At 41.0% G+C, this 23019-nt stretch overlaps 1 protein-coding gene across 1 annotated transcript; it reads right to left on the bottom strand.

Annotated features, from left to right (window-relative positions):
• Positions 1 to 9662: 9662 nt before the first annotated feature.
• Positions 9663 to 20472, bottom strand: LZTFL1 (leucine zipper transcription factor like 1). Its single transcript, XM_066628263.1, has 10 exons — positions 20349 to 20472; positions 18849 to 18973; positions 17716 to 17910; positions 17332 to 17392; positions 16590 to 16658; positions 14327 to 14392; positions 14153 to 14230; positions 11256 to 11429; positions 10861 to 10964; positions 9663 to 10069 (listed from the first exon to the last, which is right to left on the bottom strand). The coding sequence occupies exons 1-10, from the start codon at positions 20349 to 20351 to the stop codon at positions 10051 to 10053; spliced, it is 894 nt and encodes a 297-aa protein (XP_066484360.1). The 5' UTR covers positions 20352 to 20472; the 3' UTR covers positions 9663 to 10050.
• Between the last annotated feature and the right edge of the window lie 2547 nt (positions 20473 to 23019).

Below are 23019 nucleotides of genomic sequence, written 5' to 3'. Positions count from 1 at the left end.
CAACCAACTTTGAGAGGAACATGTGTGCCAATTGCTATCAAGCTTTTTAATTACTAATCTTATTAACAGGCACTTTGTGAAGTGGAATGCTCAGTGAGAGGGGGGGGGACATAAAATAGGCTTTCTGGATTGTTGTTCACAAAGTTGTTTGGCTTTCAAGGTGCATTTTTGGGAAAGTTCAGAAACTTGGTCATTTAATTTTGCCACATGCTGACTTTTTGTTGAAAACATTTTGGGTTGCACAAGATTATCCTCTGACAAACCATGGGGCTCTGGGAACATTTTGTCCCTGCCAAAGACAGGTCAAATCATCTTGAGTTTAAAAATTTCTGGAAACATAACCCTTACCACACAGAAGAGGTTTAGGCTAATGCACTCACCATCACTGAATTCAAATAATAGAACTATAGCTCCCCCCCCCCCAAGTATCACACACTTTAATATTAGGTCTTTAGGATGATTTGCTTGGTTTTGGTTTTCAAGGGGTGTAGAAGGGATAGATCCTGAAATGTACAGGATCTTAGAGGGAAGTTTTAAAAAAGGACATTTAGGGAACTACAAGGTTTGATGATTGATTTGTGGTGTGTATACCTGACTTACCTATTGTTGCTTCACATGGCAAAGGCCTTAGACTTTTGTAAGGATGGAAAGGCAGGATATAAGTTCACAAATCAAGAACATGACATTATTTACTGATTGCTTTAAACTTTCTTTCGCTGACTGCTCTGGGGTGTGACGGACATTATCCCATTAACAATCAGGAAGAGCAATCTTCATATCCAGTATTGTGGAACAGAAGGAAGAATGATGAGTTTCAATTGCCACTCCTGTGACCCCTTAGGGGTTGTTGCAGAGCACCAGCATATGCCTACGTAGGCCTGACCTCTTGCAAAACCTTATGCTTACTCATAGCAGAGACAGGTTGTCCAGAATGAGGAGCAAACTAGAACTACAGCTTTTAAGAGCTGGTAGACAAAAATTGACCCCTGGAACCAGCTGATGCAGGAAGATAGGCAGGCACTATGGTCCAGCCATTTTCAGCCACTGTGCCATGGCACACTGGTGTGCTGTGAATGGTCTGCAGGTGTGCCACAGGAGTTTGGGGGAGGGTCATTTCTTAGTAGGACTGTTGGGGCATGTGAACCCACCACCACCACCACCAACAGCATGGTGTGTGTGCCTTGTCAATTGTCAGAAACTGATGATGTGCCTTGACCATTTTAGTACCTTGCCAGAAGGCCATGAGAAAAAAAGTTTGAAAACCACTAGTCTAGATGGCACCCCTTGAAATGCAGAGCCCAGTCTTGCCATGGAAACTAAAGTACAGTTCTGGTAGTAAATGATGCCATAGTCTGATTTCTAGGAGTCCCACTCCGAGACATCCCAGTGGTGCTTTCTACCACTGAGAATGTAGGGGTCAATTGACTGGCGTGTACAGTCTACGACTCTAAAGATGTGAATGGAAAAACCTGAATTATTCCACTTGGGGTATACAAAAAACCTTGTAAGTCCAAGTGGGATGTTCAGTGACACCTAATGACCTCAATAGGGATGTATGAAGCTGTGGCATTGACTGCAATTAAGATTTAAATATTAGTTATGTACTTATCTGCTAAGTAATTTTATTAAATTTAAGATTATCAGGTCAGTAAGTTAATAAATGCTAGACAATGCTTACTCATAGCAGATTCTAAGATAAGAATGCTGCTAGCCTGTGCGCTGGGAGCCAAGCTTTTGCCTGAAGGAAACATCAGATAAGCACTGGAGAATAATTTGTTAAACATTTTCCTTGTCCCTATATATTAGCACATAATTTAGATTTAATTTACTAGTTATTTTGAGATGAATCTCATGAGTGAGCTAAAGGCAAAAATAAAAAAGCATTTAGACATAGGAAATTGTCTTATATTGGCATTGTTTTTATCCAGACCAGGATTGTCTACTGAAACTGGCTGCCTCTGTCTAGGGTTTTGGGTGAGGGCCTTTCTCAGCCCTACCTGGCAAGAATTGAACCTGCGATCTGTTGCATGCAAATCAGGTGCTCCACCACTGAGCTACAACCCTCTATAAGTTCTAATGAGATGTGTGTCTGAATCATTGCTCAGTCATGAAATGTACTAGGAAAGCCACCATTTTTCAACCCTCTATTCTTAATCTCCTAAAGGGGAACAAAGGCTTTTAACAGGCCTATTGTAAAGAACAATTGAAATAAAGATGGTACAGTATTGTTTGTGTTCCCATTTCACCAAGCAGTAGAACATTGAAAGACAGCCTTTTACTTAACAGAGTTCAGGAAACTGATGATACTTTTGCAATATTTATTTCAAGGAGAGTAGAGGTAAAGCTGGTAGGGACCTAGGCACTCTGCTAGTCTTGAAACAGTGCTGGTTCTTCTTGCAGGTCTCCTGTTTGTAGACTCCTGCTTGCCAGTTAGCTCTCCAAACTCAAACTTGCTTCCCTTTAGTCACTACACATCCGCTATAAACACGTCTTGTGCATTGGGCCGAAGTTCAACTGCATTATTAAAGAACTATTATCTCTGTCACTCTGGCTAAACTCCCACTTTGGTAATTACATCTTTGGTTTCTTTCTTGGTTTCACCTGGGAAGAGAAAAAAATCCAGCCCCTTTTGCTGCATAAATTTATTTTGTTAGTTATCCCACAGCATGTAATAGAATGACCTTCTTTTCTAAAACTGAAATGGAAAAACTATCTGGATGTCAGGGATGAAGATGACCTGATAAAATAAGCCCAGGTAGGACTGTATGTTCTCAAATGTCAGCACTTTCCATGAATTATTCCAAGACTTGTGACTAGTGCAGTGCTGAAAAGGCAACAAAAATTATAGTGGCTAAAGGAAAAGGATCAGCCAGATGCTCGATTGCAATTAATTATTTAGATGCACAAAAGATGTGCTTCAACAGAATACTTTCTTAGACATTACAATAAACTGAAAATATAAAGGGAGGATTGGTGGAATATCAATGAAGTTTCCATCGCAGTTCTGCTCTGGATTATGACAAGAGCTCAAGCCAGACTGGCAGCCACCAGAGAAATATGGCCCTTACTCCAATGGCCCCTTCATTCTGGAAGCCTGTTGTAGCCTCATGGGCCCTTCTGGAGTTAGAAGAACAGCTGGGGGGGGGGGGAGTTATGTTGCATCGACTATTTGAGAGGTAGCTTTGGAAATTTAGATTTTTCTGCTTGCTGTTGCCAGTTTTTTTTTCTGTGTGTCTTATAAGGAGGATTGATTTTGTAGCTGTTTATTTCATTAGGAAATCATTTTAAATTGTGAGCAACCGGGAGGGCTTTGAAGTTGAACAGGAGGGTCAGAAGTTTGAGTAAATGAATACCCAAGTATAATAATACAAGTTAGTACTTTCCATAAATCTTCAAAGCACCTAATGCACATTAGCAAGGCCCTTTGTGTTACACATACAAGATACAGCATGTCACACTTGGTCTCACTAGAAGAGTCCTCATGCACCAAACTGGGAGTGCATATCTCTCTTACACAGAAGTAGCCTGACTTAGACTAAATAAATGAAGGGTAGCTATTATTGACTACAGCAGTGGTTCTCAAACTTTGAGGGAGCTTTACTCCCTCAGTAAGTCTTTGCAGGGGAGGGGCAAGGGCAAGGAAGCAATCCCCAGGATTGTGTCCCTAAGGGGAGCAAAGGAGGTGTGCTTTCATTTACTTGGACTCAGTGAGGGCTGCTGGAGGTGCAGGGAGCCCAGTGCAGCCCTCCGCAGGGCTCCCCAAGGCTTGGAATCTTGAGTGATTGCAATGCAGCTCCTGTAAACAGGAAGTGCTTTGCGATTGCTCTTTCAAGATTCCAAGACTCGGGGAGCCCTGAGGTCAGCTGCGCTGGGCTTCCCGCACCTCCTGCAGCCCTCACTGAGTTCAAGTAAGTGAAAGCACCCCCCTTTGCCCTCCTTAAGGATGCGATCCTGGGGATCGCTTCCCTGCCTCTCCTCCTACCCCTTAAAAAGACTGGGGAAGTGTTACACAAACTGGTGGGTTGCAACCCACCAGTTTGAGAACCACTGGACTACAGCCATTGAGAGCTAACAAGAGAGGATGCTGGGAGATCCATGATCAGACCTCCCAAGATTTTTCTTTAAAAATAGTATGTGCCGTGTTGCTATTTTGACTGTTTGTCTGATTAAACTACAAAGTAGGATTTGTCTGATGAAACACTATGATCCTGGTTTCGACAGGATGGTGAACCAAGAAAACGGGTGGCTGTGCAAGTGTATTGGTAAGTACAGGAATTTAACAATGTGCCTGCAAATGTCAGTGAGCATGCTGATCAGTAAAGGTTCCGACATCTTGCACTTACTTCAAGTCAATTAGTGACCAACTGCTGAACTCAGATGGGGTCCTGCTATGCAAATTGTAGATTCGGTCACACTTAACAAAGTCAGTGGAAAACAACTTCAATTTTACTCTGGCAGAAACAAGCTTCAGTTCATAAGCACAAAAGATTATTGAAAGAAAAGTTTGTGTTTTTTTTTGCAAGAGAATATTACTATTAATGCTCTTAGGCTTTACTCTCATACCCAGCTACACTTTTTGCTCCTCTAGCTCCACCACCCTCATCCACCCAATGGTCCCCTGCTGCCTTGGAATGACTCCATCTCTTCTTCCTTGCTGCATCTGATGCCTAGAATTTTTCTAAACACTTGAGGGTTGCTCTCCCCCATCACCTTCAAATCTATCCCCACTGTTTCAGTGAAGCCTTGGGCCCTACCACTTAGGTTTGCCATGCCTGGACTTTTTGAGAATGTGTGCCCAAATGGGTGACCACCTTCTAAAAAATTATCTCGTGTGCTCATGGCAATTTTGAGCAGCAGATTATTTTTATATTTGTATTTTACAAATTAAGGCTGTAATCCTATACACACTTATCTAGGTGTATGTCCCACTGAACTCTGTGTGACTTACTTCAGAGTAGGCATATAAAGGATTGCACTGTAAGGGAAATTTTATCCATCATGAAGGCTACTTTGGATATGTAATGTTTATATTATTCTCAAATTATACAATTTATGTTCTACAAAAGGCCACCCCAGGCAAGTGTTCTTTTTCAAACTCAAGTTATAAACCTTTTTAAACTCTCTTCTAAAAATGAATAAATGACAAACCCCCCCCCCCCCATCAATTTCAAAGACTTGCAGCTTTTTAAAAATGGTCCTTGTTCCAGCATAACACAAAGAAAATTGTGCAGGAAGCTTTTCCTCATTAGTGTCACAAGCTAAGAATGACCTAGCCACCTCACACACCCGCCTATAAGTCGATCTCACAGACAAGTTGAGAGCAGGTTTTGAGCAAAAATAATGGAATTTTCTATGGCTCTCAGATAAGTCGGGGGTTAAACTTAGGGGGGTGTCTGACTAGTTCTGTCTGATTTTACCCCAGGCCAGATCCTGAAAAATAACCTACCACTAATTGTTACCTAAGAACTGTAGTCTCTAATTTATTAAAAACATAGTAAAAGATAATAAGATACATTTTTATTCTTTATAAATTCTGGTCTTCACCACCTTTTTGTAAACACTATCAGAGTAAGTGCACTGTAAACAACATACAGGTCTAGCCTATTTAAACACGGATTTTTTATACAAGAATTTGACTCAACACGAATGGTCCCTGTAAATGAGAAGGAATATTCTGATCCCTGGAGAAGGGGAAAAATGCACTCCTTTAATATCTTACATCACAAAGATCAGTAAGGCTGTTTTTAAACCACTGTAGCAAAGAAACTTTTTTTAAAAATGGATTTGCTATAGTGCATTTTTTGCCATCCATGAGTGCTTGGAATGGAACCCACTCGAATAAAGAGGCTCAACCTGTACCAGTAAAACAGTGGTTCCCAACCTGGTATTCATGTACTCCCAGGGACACTCAACAGGACCTTTAGGGGTACTTGAAAAAGAATGGCATAATGGTAAAAAAAAGGCAGGCTGTGCTCCAGGATGCCTTCCAAGGACCAGCAAGGCAGGAAGGGAGGTAGCTAGTTGGCTGTGAAAGCCCCACCAATAGCTAGTTTTTGGTCATCAATTCATGTATGAACCAGTGATTGAAAACCAGCACAGTAAAAAAGCTGAAACATAATATGGAAAGTGATCAATCACCCAGAATTTCTCAGCATACTTCTGGTGCAAAACAGCGCAAAGGCAGTCTTCTGTTCTTCAAACAGATAAAAAGAGAAAACACTGTGATAAATACATGAAGTCTGGGCTTTCATAGAGAGGAGATGAGGGCTTGTATGGTTAATTACAAACATTTTGCTAATATAAAGGGTACAACTTATGGAAATGGGTTGCCAAGGGATATGCAAGTGAAAAAAGTTGGGAACCACTGCAGGAGAACCATGAATCAAATCCACCTTTAAGGTGTCTGGTGTGTTAAGCCAGAAGATCTACATACAACTTACAACCCATAACACATAACTGAGAGTGTGCAATTCAATTCACAGCAGATATGCAGTTGCATATATTTGCAACCCTTTTTACTCAGAAGTAGACCCACTGCTTTCCATGGGTGTTATTCTTAAGTAATGGTGCATTGAATTGTAGCCTGGGACTTTGCTTCAAATGGAAAGGAGGATTGCATCCTGGTGTTGAAAAAAAACAGATCTCTGCTAAATACAAGCCTTTGCAAAACAGAACCAGGCTGCAACAGCATTTGCAAAATGGAGCAGAGGAGAATAAAAGCTTAACTTTGGCTGGAATTTCCCAGAGAAGTTACTATAGAAACAAATTATCTCTGCACTGCTTCTAATGACCCGCTTGAGCAAGAAAGAAACTTTTCAGAGTTGAAAAGCTCTGTCCTCTGATTGACCGGGATATAAGGCGAAGTGATAATTGGAGCTTGATTACTTGGCAAAAATTTTACTATAGAGAGTATATACAGTATTGGGAGTATTTTCAGTTAAAGGTGAGAGAGGCCAGGCAGTCTAGTGCTGAGATCAGGTGATTTGCTTGCAACTGGGAGTCTTTAGAGCCTTCATTTCTCAGCAGCAGAAAGGTTATCCAATTGGAGGGAACTTTTTGGTTAGTGCTTTGCAACATGGAGAGGGAGGGGTGGCTGCCGGGGCTAATAGGAGAATAAGCAGAATAAGCAGAGAAGAGGAGAATAAGCAGATCTGTGGTCAAAGAGATGGTCAATTCTTTTTTGGTTGCGTCTGAATTAATAGCAGAAAAAGATTAACCAGCACTCTTGAGACCTAGAAAGTATGCTGTGTGCTAACAAAATTTTTGTGTGTGCTACCTTGGGCAAATGAGCCATAGGTTCGAGACCCTTGACCTAGTCACTCTATCTTACTGCAATTAAGTATAAGTACACATAGATGAAAGAATCACATCAACTTCAGCACCAATCCCATCCCTTTCCTCTATTGTCTCTCATGTCTATTTTAGATGAGCCTCTCAGGCCAGGACCTTTTTTTCTACTATAAACACATGCATACTGCTGGTGCTATATAAACTAACATGTGCAAGTTTCATCACGAGAACAAAGAATGTTTAGAATTCAGTTCATTATTAATTGCCACTAAACAATAAATGATGCTTATTCAGATATCCCAAAAGCAGAGAAAAAGACCCAAACATAACAAGCTCACAATAACCTTCTCCCCACTTCTATTCACCGCTGTTATGAAGTAGCATCTGATGAAGGCCAATGCTATAAAAGGCAGATACTATAAAAGGCAATGCTATGACTTGTATTAATCCATACCTTCTCATGTATTCTATCCCTCATTCCTGTCTCTACAGTCATCCTGACTTTGTCATCCCAATTTTGACTTCCACCTATACAACCTTGGACGAAAATAATGCAAAAATCTACACACCGTAATAGATCTTTACACCAATATAGATGCAGATATATGTTTTATGTGAGAATATAAATCAGTATATTAGTATAGAATTACATCCTACACATATATAAACAAGTGTATTTTTTGACCTTACCTAAATTACATTAAACTCCTATAGAATAGCTTTGTTAGTTCAAAAGCAGCTTCCTAAAGGACAGAAGAATTTGCCCACACACTTTTCCTGTAAAGAAGTGACATAACCAGAGCAGGAGTTTCAATAAATGTCTTAATTAGAGAACTGCAAAACATATATGTGAATATATAATGAAGACAATTAAAATACACCATAACATAGGCTGGCAGATACACAGAACCCAAGAGGCTAGTATACAAGAATTAAAACTGATCCACAACTTAGGCTGCCTTGAAAAATGAAGCAGTATCCCCAAATTAATATTTTGCATATATTCTGCAGAAAAGCTGCTTCATTTCGTCTCATCTGGTCTGCTATCAACTCATCTGGTCTGCTATTTGAAAGAAACCACTAATGAATGTTTACTTTCAAACTTGATATGTATTGCTGGGACATATGGGCAAGATCCAGCAAGACTGCCTGATGCACAAAACGGACTCATTTCAATGTCAGTGTCCAGAGTTTTTGGGTAAATGAAGGGCATGCAAGCTCTGTCTTTGTTGGTTCATGCCTTATGTTTGTATTTCAATCACATACTACAATTGAAGACAGATAACTTCAGTTGGATATGTAAGACACAAATATAGTGTTCACTAGTTGATGCACTAGTTGATGCACTAGGGACTCACCTCCCTGCATTACAATCTCTGCGCATGAACTGGAGGTTGTCCATGACTTTGTGTACCTTGGCTCAACGATCTCCAACACTCTTTCTCTCGATTCTGAGCTAAACAAATGCATCGGTAAAGCAGCTACCACGTTTTCCAGACTCACAAAGAGAGTCTGGTCCAACAAGAAGCTGACGGAATATACCAAGATTCAGGTCTACAGAGCTTGCGTCCTGAGTACACTTCTGTACTGCAGCGAGTCATGGACTCTTCACTCACAACAGGAGAGGAAACTGAGCGCTTTCCACATGCGCTGCCTCCGACGCATCCTCGGCATCACCTGGCAGGACAAAGTTCCAAACAACACAGTCCTGGAACGTGCTGGAATCCCTAGCATGTATTCACTGCTGAAACAGAGACGCCTGCGTTGGCTCGGTCATGTCGTGAGAATGGATGATGGCCAGATCCCAAAGGACCTCCTCTATGGAGAACTCGTGCAAGGAAAGCGCCCTACAGGTAGACCACAGCTGCGATACAAGGACATCTGCAAGAGGGATCTGAAGGCCTTAGGGATGGACCTCAACAAGTGGGAAACCCTGGCCTCTGAGCGGCCCGCTTGGAGGCAGGCTGTGCAGCATGGCCTTTCCCAGTTTGAAGAGACACTTTGCCAACAGTCTGAGGCTAAGAGGCAAAGAAGGAAGGCCCGTAGCCAGGGAGACAGACCAGGGACAGACTGCACTTGCTCCCGGTGTGGAAGGGATTGTCACTCCCGGATTGGCCTTTTCAGCCACACTAGACGCTGTGCCAGAACCACCTTTCAGAGCGCGATACCATAGTCTTTCGAGACTGAAGGTTGCCAATACAATTATACAATTAGTTGATGCACAACTGAAGTACCACTGCTTCCTACACAAAGCAACCAGATTGGTTCCTTTCTTCTTTATGAGAGCTTCTCTTAAAAATTAGCAAGTTGCTAATGTTTTGGTAATGTTTGTACCAAATATCAAGTGTTAATGAACAAAGAAACAAACAAAATCTGCTTATCTGATTTTATTCTCTTCTAGTTTAACTATAAAAGAAAAATCATGTTTAGGAAGCCTGTAACTTGTAGTATTCAACTCCACAAGTATGCAAACAACTAGAATTTAACCTTCTACAATTTTTAAAATAAAAATAAACCTATTTCACAAAGAACTGGCCCATAACTCTGTGCTTGCAATTTTCCATGGCATAAATGCAGAAATTTTCTCACAGATCTCAGTTATGACTTCCTAACAATAAAAGATAGTTTTAAAAAACAAAAACAGGAAACTAACTTCTTGGAAAGCAATATATTGCAACATATTGAAAAATAGATTTTTGTTTTAACCCTTTGCATTTTCCTTTTGTGGCAGTTTCTTGATAGAATGAATATTCTTCAGATCTAATCATCTGGTTCATATCTAAAAGAAAAGGATTAAAGATTAAAATGAGATAAATGAAATAATCCAAGATTTGATATAAGTAAAGAAAATTTAAGTTATTCTTATTTTGAAACAGTACAATCTTATAAAACATTGCTAATTATCTTCAATGTATGAAGTGGTCTGACATTTTCTAATAGCATTTTCCCCTCCGGGTACTCTCATACAACCAGAAAATGCATAAAAGTTCATTTTGAATCCTAAAAATCTGAAACTTCTATTTGAGAATTGTCATCGTTCTGAAGTGCGATTCCAATGAAACTGCACTGTAACAGATTTCCTCTCTTGCTATACAGAAGACCCCCAATTACTCTGTTACCAAGGAGTCACTCCCCTTTTTTTTACTACAGATTTGAACGAAGTTAAATAGTGTAGTGTCACTAACATGTATTATTTATTGCACACATGTTTACCAATGCTAGATGCCAAAATTACAAATATGACATCAGAATCTCAAAGAATGATTCATGATTCAAAGAACTACATAGCTGGTTCTGCATTTCCAAGGTGCCTTTATGCTTGTGTTCTTGGAACAGCACCCACCCACCCAGCTGGCTGAAAAACTGTTGAAGCCAATGGAAGTAGCATCAGAGTCTGCTGTTTGATGAAAAAAAAAGATTCACTGGGCATATGTGAGTGCTTGGACACAGTAGAAGTAATGCTTCAGACAGCCTCAGTTTTCATTTAATACAAATTCTAGCTCTTATAGTTTTGCAAAAGCAAATCACCATCATAGAAAATATGCTGAGAAAGCAAATGAAAGAGCTTACTTTGAAAGCTTCTTTCGTAGCTCTTTTATCTGTTCATTCTTTTTGGTCAAAATCTCCTTCATGTTGCGGTAGGCAGCTGTTTGCTGGAACTTCTTTTCCAATTCCTGTTAATCAGAATTATTAATGTATTTAGTTCTTTTAACCTAACAGTAGATCTTTAAAACCACACATTAAAGTCGACATGATACAATTTGATTTCTAAATGAACAAAAAAGTCAAGATTTTCTTCCATAAAATAGATTCTAAATGCTAATAACCAAGACTATCTTCTCTAAACTCCTTCATATGGAGCTCATGTGCTTCACAAGCATCTTATGTTACAAAAGGTTTGTTTGGTCTTTTTTTTTTTCTTATGTGAGTAATTTCTTGAGCTACATGACAGACTAAAAACTAACCTTTTCAGCCATAGCTAACTGGTCCTGAACTCTAAGGAGGTCATGTTTTGTTGACACCAAATTCTCTTCCAAGGTTTTCTGGCTTGCAGTTGTATCATGCAAAGTCTTTTCAAACTGACATTTCAAAGAAGCCACAGTATTTTCTAGTTCGCTAATATCCTGAATTTTATCAAACTGAAAAAGACAAGAAACATGTATGAACGTCATTTGTAATAAAGAAATGCAATAGACACATTATAGGTTGCTTAGAATCTCAGGGACTGAAGGGTTGCTGGTTATCATCTCCATTGCTGTAGTTCACAACATGAACAAAGTTCTGAGTGAAATGGAAAATTTCACTCAGGTTGTTGTCTGTTTCACTGTAGAGCCACTTGGAATGTTCCTGTGTGCCCCCCATAGTCAGCAACACCAACTGAAAGTTGGAAGTCAGGGCTATTGTGCTCACTGAGTTGGCTAACAAAGCTTTCTGGATAATCAACTGTCAATTATCGCAGCTTTTATTGCGTGTGAAAATCATCATAAACTTAAAAACAATAAGAGAGAACCTGAAAATGGACTTGACCATGTGAACTACAGTGCCAGTATAATCTTGAAGCTGAAAAACAATATAGAATATCTTGGTATCAGGAAGTTTCATTTTTCGTCTTTCTAGGAAGGCTTACAGAAAGGTTTTTAAAAACAGCTAACCAAATAGTCCAAGAAGCAACAATGTGGAGCACAAGAACACCTGGATATCTGAATAATATTATAAAGGAGTTTCCCGTTATCTTAATCAAACAGCATAACACATAAAAGAAGGATTTCCTTAACTGAAGTATTGCAACACCAGTCAGGGAAGCCCTATCCCTGTCCCTTTAAGGTGCAGGGAAAAGCAGCAATGTGATCCCCAGGGTTGCGCTGCTGCCTGGGGAGGGAGAGGGTTTTTTTTTACTTACCAGGAGCCCATGCAGGAGTCCTGGGATGTCCAGGGAGCCCTCTGCAAGGCTCCCCACACCTCCAAACATTTAAAAAACAAAAAAGGGGGGAAATCCAGTTTCACAATGAAAACCAGAAGAGCCCATTTTTTTTTTTTTTAGGTGTTTGGAGGTGGAGGTGCAGGGAGCCTTGCATAGGGCTCTCCAGACCCCGCCAGGACTCCTGGACTGGCTCCTACTAAGTAAAAAAAAAAGCCCTCCTGTCCCCAGCAGAAGATTCTGGGGATCGCGTTGCTGCCCCAGCCCCTCCCCCCCACCTTGGGTCTCAAGCTCCCAAGGCGTTTGAGAACCAAGGCATAAAGGGAATAAGGTTACATTTTCTGGTTTTCATTCCATAAGTCAGGGTAACTATGAGCATTATAAATTGAATTCACCGCATTTAAAGAATGAATCTGTGAATGGCTAAGCACTGAACTGCTTCAGCAAGAGAATTTGTAATATATATAGAACACTCTGAGGAAAAAGAAAGAGTAACCAAGAACTTAGGTGTGCTTTCTTCAAAGATGTCAAAGAATTGACTCAACCATCACTGCCCTGAGACCTACAAACATTGTATCTGTGATTGTAGCATTCATTTTCTTTAATATAAAAGATGATAAGTATTTTAAAAGCAGAGTCTAATTTGATTAAAAATGAAAAAACTCTGTTACAAAAAACAATACATACCACAACCATGTTAGAAAGCAAAATAAAAAAGAAATTCAAATTAAAACAATGTAAGAAAGGAAATTTAAAAAACTTTTACACATTATAAGATATCCAAACTGCTCATTTCACAACACTTATGTCATAAAACAAAGAACATCTGTTCTTATTCATCATGTTTTAGACCCCATCTCATTACAGACCAATACCAAGTGAAATCCTGTAAAACACCTGGCTGTTTTTTTAAGCAATGCACATTGTAAAGCAGTACCCTGGCTATCCACAGATGCAACCTACAAACATTCATTACAGTGTTGTTTTCCAACCCTTCACCCCTCATTTAGATAATGCACGATCATCAGACTGCATTGATTACTCTGATGTTGCTTATCTGGGAAAAGAGAGCCTGGGAATTGTCAGGGCTTGACTGTCATGGAAAATAGTTTCTGCACTGTGCTCATTTGTGAATTCTACCCCACCAGGTGTGCTGCTACCATTCTTGTTACTGGGAAGTGAGTCACCATTTTCCCCTTGCCAACAAACTGTATATACATGTTTGCTGCACCCAGAGTGTTAGGAGCGCCGGCCCAGCCCCAGTTGGCGCTGAGCTCAGCACCAAATGGACACTGCCTGGGAACACAGAAAGAGCTCCGGGTGGTGGTAAAGTCTGTGGGGGAGGAGGCATTCTGGGGTGGGGGAGTGATCGGCCTGCGCGGGGGGTGGGACTGGCGGAATGCTGCTCTACCATATCCTACTGTCAGTATTGGGCTGCAAAGCCTGACACAGAGGCTCTCAAGTCTGTGCTGACAAAATGGCTGGTGCAGACTTGAGAAGCCCCACTGCGGGGCTTGGGGCTTTCCCTGGGGGAAGGGGATGGCAGTCCCCTTCCCCCAAGGAGATCTCTGGCCATGGTAGTCACTTTCGCTTCACTGCACCTGTTACAGTACTGTCAATCAACAAAAGTCACTGCAAATGTAGGAATAGTCATGCTTCTACAGAACCACTTTTTAAATGAATATATGCTTATTCAATGTTTCATATAGACATGATTCAGAGAACTATAAAATTTGTGTTTTGGTGAGCCATGTGCATTTTTCTCTTACAACCTAGTTTAATGAGGTACACATTCTTTCCTTTTGTGCATGAAGAATGCTGGACTGAGTGTATGGAGTAAATTAGACTTATCAGAAGATTATTGTCAGGTTACTCTAACAATCTACACAGCACGGTCTGAAGATGTTCAGTCTTTTTTCCCCTCCTATTTAACAGATGCTTTACCTTTTGGTCACCTTGAACGATCTGTAGATCTCGCAGAGCCTTTTCCAACTTTGATTTTTCATCCAATGCACCTGTGGCCTGCAAAAATTTGAAGATTAAAATCCTAACATATTTTTGCAGAAATAATAGAACTAGAGCTTTTGGTACACATACATCAACATCTAGTGCATTTACCTGCACTTCAACTGTCTTTAATCTACTCTTCAATTTTTCATTTTCTTCTTGGAGTCTTGCAATTTCCTAAGGACAAATAAAAGTTAACTGGATGTTGATTATATCTCAGCATAGCAAAACATATTCTAATAGCGGAAATGACTGGTAGACAGATGCATTTTTCAGAATAGAGCAAAGGTGATATGTTACAGACTGAAAAAGATATCTGTTATCTGTTTCAAAATAATAGATTTCTTTGTGGCTATCATGTTAAGGCAGTTACCAAACTGACATAATGGTTCCTGGACTATTTGAAATAAAAAAACATACAAATATGCAGGAAAAAAACTACACTCTCACATGGTGGCATTCACATTCAATAATAAAATCACTCTTCCATATTCCTACTAAAGTGCACCAGAAAGGGGAATCCATCAAAATAATCACTGGATGTAGCAGCTGGTGATGGTATAGAAAAATTATTATTTAAGGGTTAGAGTAAGCTAATTTAGCCTGTTCTGTCTATAGTCTCCAGTGTCCAATTGCTCATACTCAGAGGTTGTAGTAGCTTTGAGATCATCTGCCACTGCACCTTCAACTTTGAAGATCACTTCCAGTTCCCTTCCCAATATTTCTTCCAAATATACATGCCATTTAATTTCACTGGTAACATACATACTCCTTACTTACATAAAATGAAGCTGAAGAGAGACAGCCAGGGCTTCTATTCAATCTGCTCAGATCATTTTAGGGCTTCTATTCAATCTGCTCAGATCATTTTAGGGCACTGGAGTTTCTAACTTGCCCTAGATCCTAGCATATGTGTTTGAAAAGGATTTGCAGGGCAGTGGGTATGTTTTACAGTTGTGGGAGCTCATCATGTCACGTAGACCATGATCAAGTACATCAAAGACTAAGGAGACAATTCTAAACAAACTTACTAGGGAGTAAGCCAAATTTAACACAGCAGCACTCATGTCTGAGCAAACATGCATAGTATTGCACTGGCAGAGATGTTTGATTTAAATAGATTAAAACATCTGTTTAGATGGAGGGTAGGTGAAGAAGCATGGATAGAGTGCTTTTGTTAAGAGCTCTGATTTTTGAACATTTTTCACACAGTTGTTTATTCGTGTGTTCCCGTCGCATCCGGAGGATGTTCTGAGGGCTGGGGAGCCTGTGTGTGGCCTTCCCCAGCCCTCAGGGAAAACCAGAAGTGACCTTCTAAGGCCTCAGAACACCCTCCAGAGGCGACTGGAACACAGCTCCAGATGCCTCTGGAGGCTCTATTCCTGTGGGTTCAGAACCTGCACATAGTGAAATCCATAGGTCCTGAATCTGCAGATACATTGGGTCTACTGTAACCAAAATTTCAAACTTATGCATGTATAAAGACTATTGAACAGAATACTTTATTGTCATAGTACAAGTACAATGAAATTTCAATGCAGTCCAAGACATGGACATAAAAACGTTTATACAACAAACATACAAACAATCATGTAACACATGCACTCAGAGATGTAATAAATGGATAATAAAACCCAGTAAAACATTTGAAGATGCTGTGTTATCATATTCCTAATGATTTTTAAGTTCATCTTTCAATATGATTATAGCTCTAGGATAAAAAATATTCACAAATCGTGTGGTGCGTGTCCTGATAGATCTGTATCATTTGCCAGAAGGCAACAATTCAAAAAAATTATGAGCTAGGTGAGAATGATCTTTAAGAATATTATATGACTTCTTAAAACAGCAGGATATAACGATGTCATCCAGGACTGATATTTTGTACTTATCTAATATTCCTGCAGACAAGAATATTTAAATTTTTTTTCACACAACTTAAGCCATTAGCCTTGTGTAATTATTTTACTGGGTCATATAGTACAGGTGTAAGCTGCTTAACAAAGGATCACATATACAATGGTGGTCAAAGAACAACAAAGAACAGAGAGGCTCTTAGAGGCAGTCAGGTCTCCCATAGCCTGCAACAGAGTATCTGTTTACACAACAAAGAAGCTCTTAACGCAAAGAAGAGGCAATCTGTCTCCAGTAGCCTATGCAGCCAGCTAGTGTCTGGCAGGGAGTGTCTGTTTACACAACAAAGGAGCTCGATTGGGTTGAATGTTCACTTAATGACCTAATCACATTACAACTGGAATAAGATAACATATCCCCATCATTAAGTGATGCACACCTGTACACAGTTTGAAACAGCACGCAATAGATTCAGCTGAAACAGTAAGTTATCATAAATATCACAAAAACCAAGTCTTACCTTGTTTAGCAATTCTGATGCTCCATCATGCAATGGAGTAAGTTTAGGTTTAATCAGTTCTGGATTGGGCTACAGAAGTCAGAGAAATATTACAAATAAAAGGCATAAACTAAACATTTCCGTCTGAACAATATAATAATTATTAGTTTAATCTTTCTATATTCTATCAGAAACTAACGTACTAAAAATAACATTCTAGGAACCAGTGAAATGTATTGAAGACCAACACCAACACAATACATTTAATTAACAGCATTTAATGAAAAATATAAAATAGACAGGCACAGAAAGTGCAAGCAATCATTTACAAGTAACTGTTAGTAATCTAATTCTGCCCCTAACCATGGATATCTAGCATGCAGTCACGCAGGGAGCCGATTTGACTGCAGACCCACATTTCAGATACACTGCAGATGTAAGACAGAAACCACCCATCTGTGTGACCAAACAGACAACATGCTGCCCTACATGTTTTGTACACACCGCCAATATGTAAGCAGTGGTCTCCTGTAGCTAGTGAAATTGTGAGATCCTATTTTGTTTTTGTAGCTACTAGGCTACTCTATGGAAATTCAAAGTATGAAGTAATGATTTACAATTGTTTGACAGAAGTTTTTCCCTAACTCCTAAACCCCTATTTGTCAGGATGCAGAATGGTCTCTCCACCATATGCAGATTTTAAAAAATCCAACATCTTTAATTCACAAGCAACTCGGTCACCATTTTAGACACAGATACAAACCTTCTTATTTGAAGTTGCAAACTCTGCCTTTTCAAATTCTGCAACTTGCTCTAGTAAGTCCCTTAAAAATAACAGAGAACACTGTAGTCAAATAACTGTATTCAACACCAACTTTGATACTGTGCAGAGCAAAGAAAACAATTTGAAAAAGGAAGAATCCCTGTAGCTAGGCATAGAAGAACCCACAAACAACTTCCAAGACAGAATGTTACATGGACAAATCTCCTCATGAAGGCAAAGACAGGCAATTTTTGTAAAGCCAGTTTTGATAATAAATTTTCATTTATGAATATCGATGTGGGTCCAATGATTACATGAGTTAATGTGCCCTTACTAATACTTTCCAAGTCAATACAAATATCTTTTTATAGTTGAAATGGTTACCTATTTTCCAGCTCAGAAATGTCAGTCTGTAGTTTAAGATACCACTTCTCTGCCTGAGAAAAGATCTGACGTAAAAGTAATACGTTGGTGCATGCTGTGTTAATAAGTTCCGATTCCACTTCGCTGTGTACAACAGTCTGTAAGCCATCCAACATATCTGTCACTTCATCTACTGTGAATGTCTCTTCCACCAGCCTGAACAGAACAGGACAGAAAAGTTCACTAAACACCAGAACAATTAAAACAACTACAGCAACTTTCCAAAATATCAGAGGCAGCAAAAGTCTACGGATGACTGGCACTGGCAGATTGTTACTAAAACTTTTGTCGTTTAAACACAGTGTTTTATTGTGTTGTTTAAAAACAGATGGATCCCTCCAGGTTCCAGATGGCCCATACATGTTAGCAAAGCATTTATGTGAGTGAATGGAATGGTGGCCACTCTTGTGGTACTTGTTCATGTCTCCTAGGTTGCTACTCCACTGCAGTTCAGGACTTTCAGGAAACAGATTTCAGGGAGAGAGAAATCATAAATCCCTGTGCACGGTGATATGGATCCCAGCACTGGTTAGCAAATCAAAGTAACAAATTTTGTTAAGTGCTTCCAGAGGGTTAGCCACGTCAATCTGCTACAGCAAAAACAACAGTCTTGTAGCATGTTAATGATTAATCAATTTATATCAGCAAAACCTTTTGTGAACTATGAAAAGCGTATACATCTAATGAAACATAGAACATAGAAATTTACAATGAAATTTAAGGTGCTACAAAATTCTGGTGATAAAATTTTGTGTTATTTCCTGGCAAGTTTAAAAGTGACACTCTAATCCTGGCCACTTATGTCAGCAAACCTGCAGATTATGCTGAAGGAAATGTTGCTGCAATGCCTGCTGGTACATTAATCATATTTCATTAAAAATGAAATACTGTATTGTATTGTATCAAACTGAAAGACGTGCTGTGTCTGACTCCAATGACAGAAGCTCGGGTTCACTTCTGCCTAGAAGCATCCTCCAGACTCCAAATCACAAGCTACTCTGACTTTTAGACAATGCCATTATTCACTCCATAGCAAGATAGCAATATTGATCCCCCTTTCAACCAGTTTTTGTGTTGTTTCAGACTTGTGCTACCTGCTGTCCTTAAGGTCTTGAAAACAAGAATCTACTGTCTTCAGACGTAGCCCACGCTTGGAGCGTGCAAATCGCATGTAGCTGACCACTTCATTCTGGTGATGATCGTTCAGACCCAGCTCTGCCTGTGAAGAGGGCAACATTATACAAATGAAGTTATCTTGAGATTAAGAATTTGACTCTTCCATTAGTTTATAAGACGTTATTAACACATTTTTTGCCCAGTCCACATGTGTACACATTTGGTCCCTGTTGAGTATATGCAACGGGCAGAAATGGCTTAAACAGGAAAAAAACTACAAGTTTTATCTTAAAAAATAGAAAGAACTATATTAAACGGGCAAAATTTTAGAATCCATTTACGTTCATCAACAAGTCAAATTTACAATTTAGAGCTGAATCCTATCCAACTTTTCAGTGTTGATGTAGCTGTGCCAATGGGGCGTGTACAGCATCCTGTGTCGAAAGGGCAGTCACATGGACCGTCTTAAAGTAAAGGAACAGTTGTTCCCTTACTCTAGGACCAAACTGTAGCTGCAACAGCACTGTAAAGTATTGGGCCCTTAATTGATTAGTCAACATTTTGTCAGTTAGATGAAAGGAAATCTGCATTTTAGCAAACTTCTGCTGGTATTAGCAACAAGGGGACCAATTCTAGTTGGGGAAATGAATGGGGGGGGGCTTGACATCATACTTTGCCAGCCTCACAGCCCCATCAAAATCATGATCCTATGTTTGTGATGGGTGACTTCCAGCATGGAGGCAGTAAAGCAGGATAGAAGTGATAAATAAATTACACAGGATCCCAGTAAACAAACCAGGACCAAAACACACACCCAAACAAAGAGCTGTGACTTTTGCTCTTAATTTGTGCCACAAATTAACAGATCCAGCTATTCAAAAAGAAATCCCACTGCATTCAAAGAGACTAAGAGCACAATCCTAACCAGGTCTACTCAGAAGTAAGTCCTATTTTGTTCAATGGGGCTTACTCTCAGGAAAGCGTGGACATTCAAAGAGACTAAGGGCACAATCCTAACCAGGTCTACTCAGAAGTAAGTTCTATTTTGTTCAATGGGGCTTACTCTCAGGAAAGCGTGGACATTCCAGGAGCCTGGGAGTAGCTCCTTGACTCTAATGGGGCTTACTTCTGAGTAGACCTGCCTAGGCTCAGGCTCTAAGGCAGCAATCCTAGCCACACTTTCCTGAGAGTAAGCGCCATTGATTCTAATGGGGCTTACTTCTGAGTAGACGTGCCTAGGCTTGGGGTCAAGGACAGAGAAGGAAGGTCTGAGCGACGCAGGAAGGCGAGGGTAGGTGAAGGCTCCCTCCCTTCCCTCCTGCGGGGCCGGGCCCTCGTCAGCCCTGAGGCCTCCTTGAGGGGGTGAAAGCGTCGCCCCCGGAGGAGCAGCACCTTCCTCTCTGCCCTCCTCCCTCGACCCCCAGGAACGCGGGCAACAGCTGGCCGGGGGCGGGCGCAGGGCCTCGACCGTTACTCACCATGGCCAGCCAGCCCACCCGCCCTCAGCCGCGAAGCCGAGGGGGCAGTTGATGCACAGCGCGACGGTTGCCACAGCGACGAAACGGAACCGTCGCGAGCGCCCTTCTCTGAAAGCTCATTGGCTGGGCCGGTCACAGGCGGGCACGCGCCGCGGCGCGGGCGGGGCTTTCTCTAACTGTGAGTGGCGCGCGCTGGGTAGTGTAGACCCTCCCCGCTCGGCTGCTAGACTGACAAGTCATGGCACCGCCTGGAGGTCTGGTGGCCGCAGCACCACCTAGAAGCTCTCAGTAAGATTCATCGTGTTCTTCCCTGGGGGAATGGGACCTTCACTCGCTAACTAGAGCCCAATCCTAGGCATGTCTACTCAGAAGTAAGTCCCATTAGAGTCAATGGTGCTTACTCCCAGGAAAGTGTGCGTAGGAAGCCTATACACACTTACCTGGGAGTAAGCCCCATTGACTCTAATGGGACTTACTTCTGAGTAGACATGCCTAGGATTGGGCGCTAACTAACTGCACAATCCTAACCAGGTCTACTCAGAAGTAAGTCCTATTTTGTTCAATGGGACTTACTCTCAGGAAAGTGTGATTAGACTTGCAGCCTAACTAACTGCCAAATCCTATGCATGTCTACTCAGAAGTAAGTCCCATTTGAGTCAATGGGGCTTACTCCCAGGTAAGTGTGGATAGCACACTTTCCTAGGAGTAAGCCCCATTGACTCAAATGGAGTACTTCTGAGTAGACATGCATAGGATTGGGCTGTAACTAACTAACTAACTAACTAACTAACTAACTAACTAACTAACACATTCCCCAATCAATCAATCAATCAATCAATCAATCAAAGTCCCATTCCCAATTAATTAATTCCTCACAAAGTAAGACCTGAGAAAAACATGATTAAGTAATCAATTAATTAATGTAATTATTATGTTATTATATTATAATTTACTAAAATTAAAAAGTAAGAATTGATCTTTTTTAATTTTAATAAATTATAATAGAATAAATAATAGTCATAGAATTAAAATCTTATAATTTAAATAAATTGATTAAATAATTAAATAAAAATTAATTAATTATGGAAAGTCACATTCCACACAATTAATTAATTTGAGGCTGCAATTCTTTTTTTTTTTAAGTACAATTTATTTGAGTTTTACATGCACAAGACTGCAATCCTACATATGTTTACCTACACGCTTCTGTTCGATGAGGAATAAGCCCTGTGAACAGAATGGAGCAGGGGAGCTTACTTCCTAGTAAATACGCATAGGACGGCACAGCTAAAAAATTTTTTTAAAGTTGATCTGCTGTCCGTGTAAATGTAAGTCATGGTTCAGGACCATGCAAACCTCCCTGCATTACAATCTCTGTGCATGAACTGGAGGTTGTCCATGACTTTGTGTACCTTGGCTCAACGATCTCCGACACTCTTTCTCTCGATTCTGAGCTAAACAAATGCAGCATCGGTAAAGCAGCTACCACGTTTTCCAGACTCACAAAGAGAGTCTGGTCCAACAAGAAGCTGACAGAACATACCAAGATCCAGGTCTACAGAGCTTGCGTCCTGAGTACAATTCTGTACTGCAGCGAGTCATGGACTCTCTGCTCACAACAGGAGAGGAAACGGAACGCTTTCCACATGCGCTGCCTCCGGCGCATTCTCAGCATCACCTGGCAGGACAAAGTTCCTAACAACACAGTCCTGGAACGTGCTGGAATCCCTAGCATGTATGCACTGCTGAAACAGAGACGCCTGCGTTGGCTCGGTCATGTTGTGAGAATGGATGATGGCCGGATCCCAAAGGACCTCCTCTATGGAGAACTTGTGCAAGGAAAGCGCCCTACAGGTAGACCACAGCTGCGATACAAGGGCATCTGCAAGAGGGATCTGAAGGCCTTAGGGATGGACCTCAACAAGTGGGAAACCCTGGCCTCTGAGCGGCCCGCTTGGAGGCAGGCTGTGCAACATGGCCTTTCCCAGTTTGAAGAGACACTTTGCCAACAGTCTGAGGCTAAGAGGCAAAGAAGGAAGGCCCCTAGCCAGGGAGACAGACCAGGGACAGACTGCACTTGCTTCCGGTGTGGAAGGGATTGTCACTCCCGGATTGGCCTTTTCAGCCACACTAGACGCTGTGCCAGAACCACCTTTCAGAGCGCGATACCATAGTCTTTCAAGACTGAAGGTTGCCAATATACAATTATTATTCCCAAATGGCAGGGCGCAGGAAAGGGACCAGTGGCATACCTCCCCTCAAGGTGTCCTGGGGCAAAGCTCCATGAAACCACCCCCCTGCATGAAGCCACCTTCCCCCCAATTACCTGGACCGACACAGAGCATTGCGCAACTCCAGGACCAACAGGAGAAGCTGTCTGAGGCTTCCCTATGGTCTTAAACTGTGCTTCCAGAAAACGTTGAGACGCACATTGGGAGCTTCGTTGAGGCTTCCCACATGGTCCTGGAGTCGCACAAGTTCCACACCTGGGGCATTTGCCCAGTTCAACTAATGAGAGGTTCTCTGCTGGAAGGGACTGTGTCTGAGGCAGAGTCAGCTGTATCCTATCCCCTGCAAAACCTGACACAGAGGCTCTCAAGTCTGCACTGGCAAAATAGCTAGCACAGACTTGAGAAGCCCCATTGCAGAGGCTTGGGCTTTTCCTGGAGGA

Source organism: Tiliqua scincoides, chromosome 5 (assembly GCF_035046505.1).
Source record: "Tiliqua scincoides isolate rTilSci1 chromosome 5, rTilSci1.hap2, whole genome shotgun sequence".
Taxonomy (NCBI): domain Eukaryota; kingdom Metazoa; phylum Chordata; class Lepidosauria; order Squamata; family Scincidae; genus Tiliqua; species Tiliqua scincoides.
Note: the sequence above shows the minus strand (reverse complement) of the source record. Positions and strands in the feature narration are given on the sequence as shown.

Bases quoted from the DNA above. Each gene is read 5' to 3' on its own strand.
- LZTFL1 (XM_066628263.1), bottom strand. The intron at 17,911-18,848 runs GTAGCACAAGTC...TGTTCTGTTCAG, and splicing joins CAAGACCTTAAGGACAGCAG to GCTGGTGGAAGAGACATTCA. The intron at 16,659-17,331 runs GTTTGTATCTGT...TGACTTCTGTAG, and splicing joins TTGCAACTTCAAATAAGAAG to CCCAATCCAGAACTGATTAA.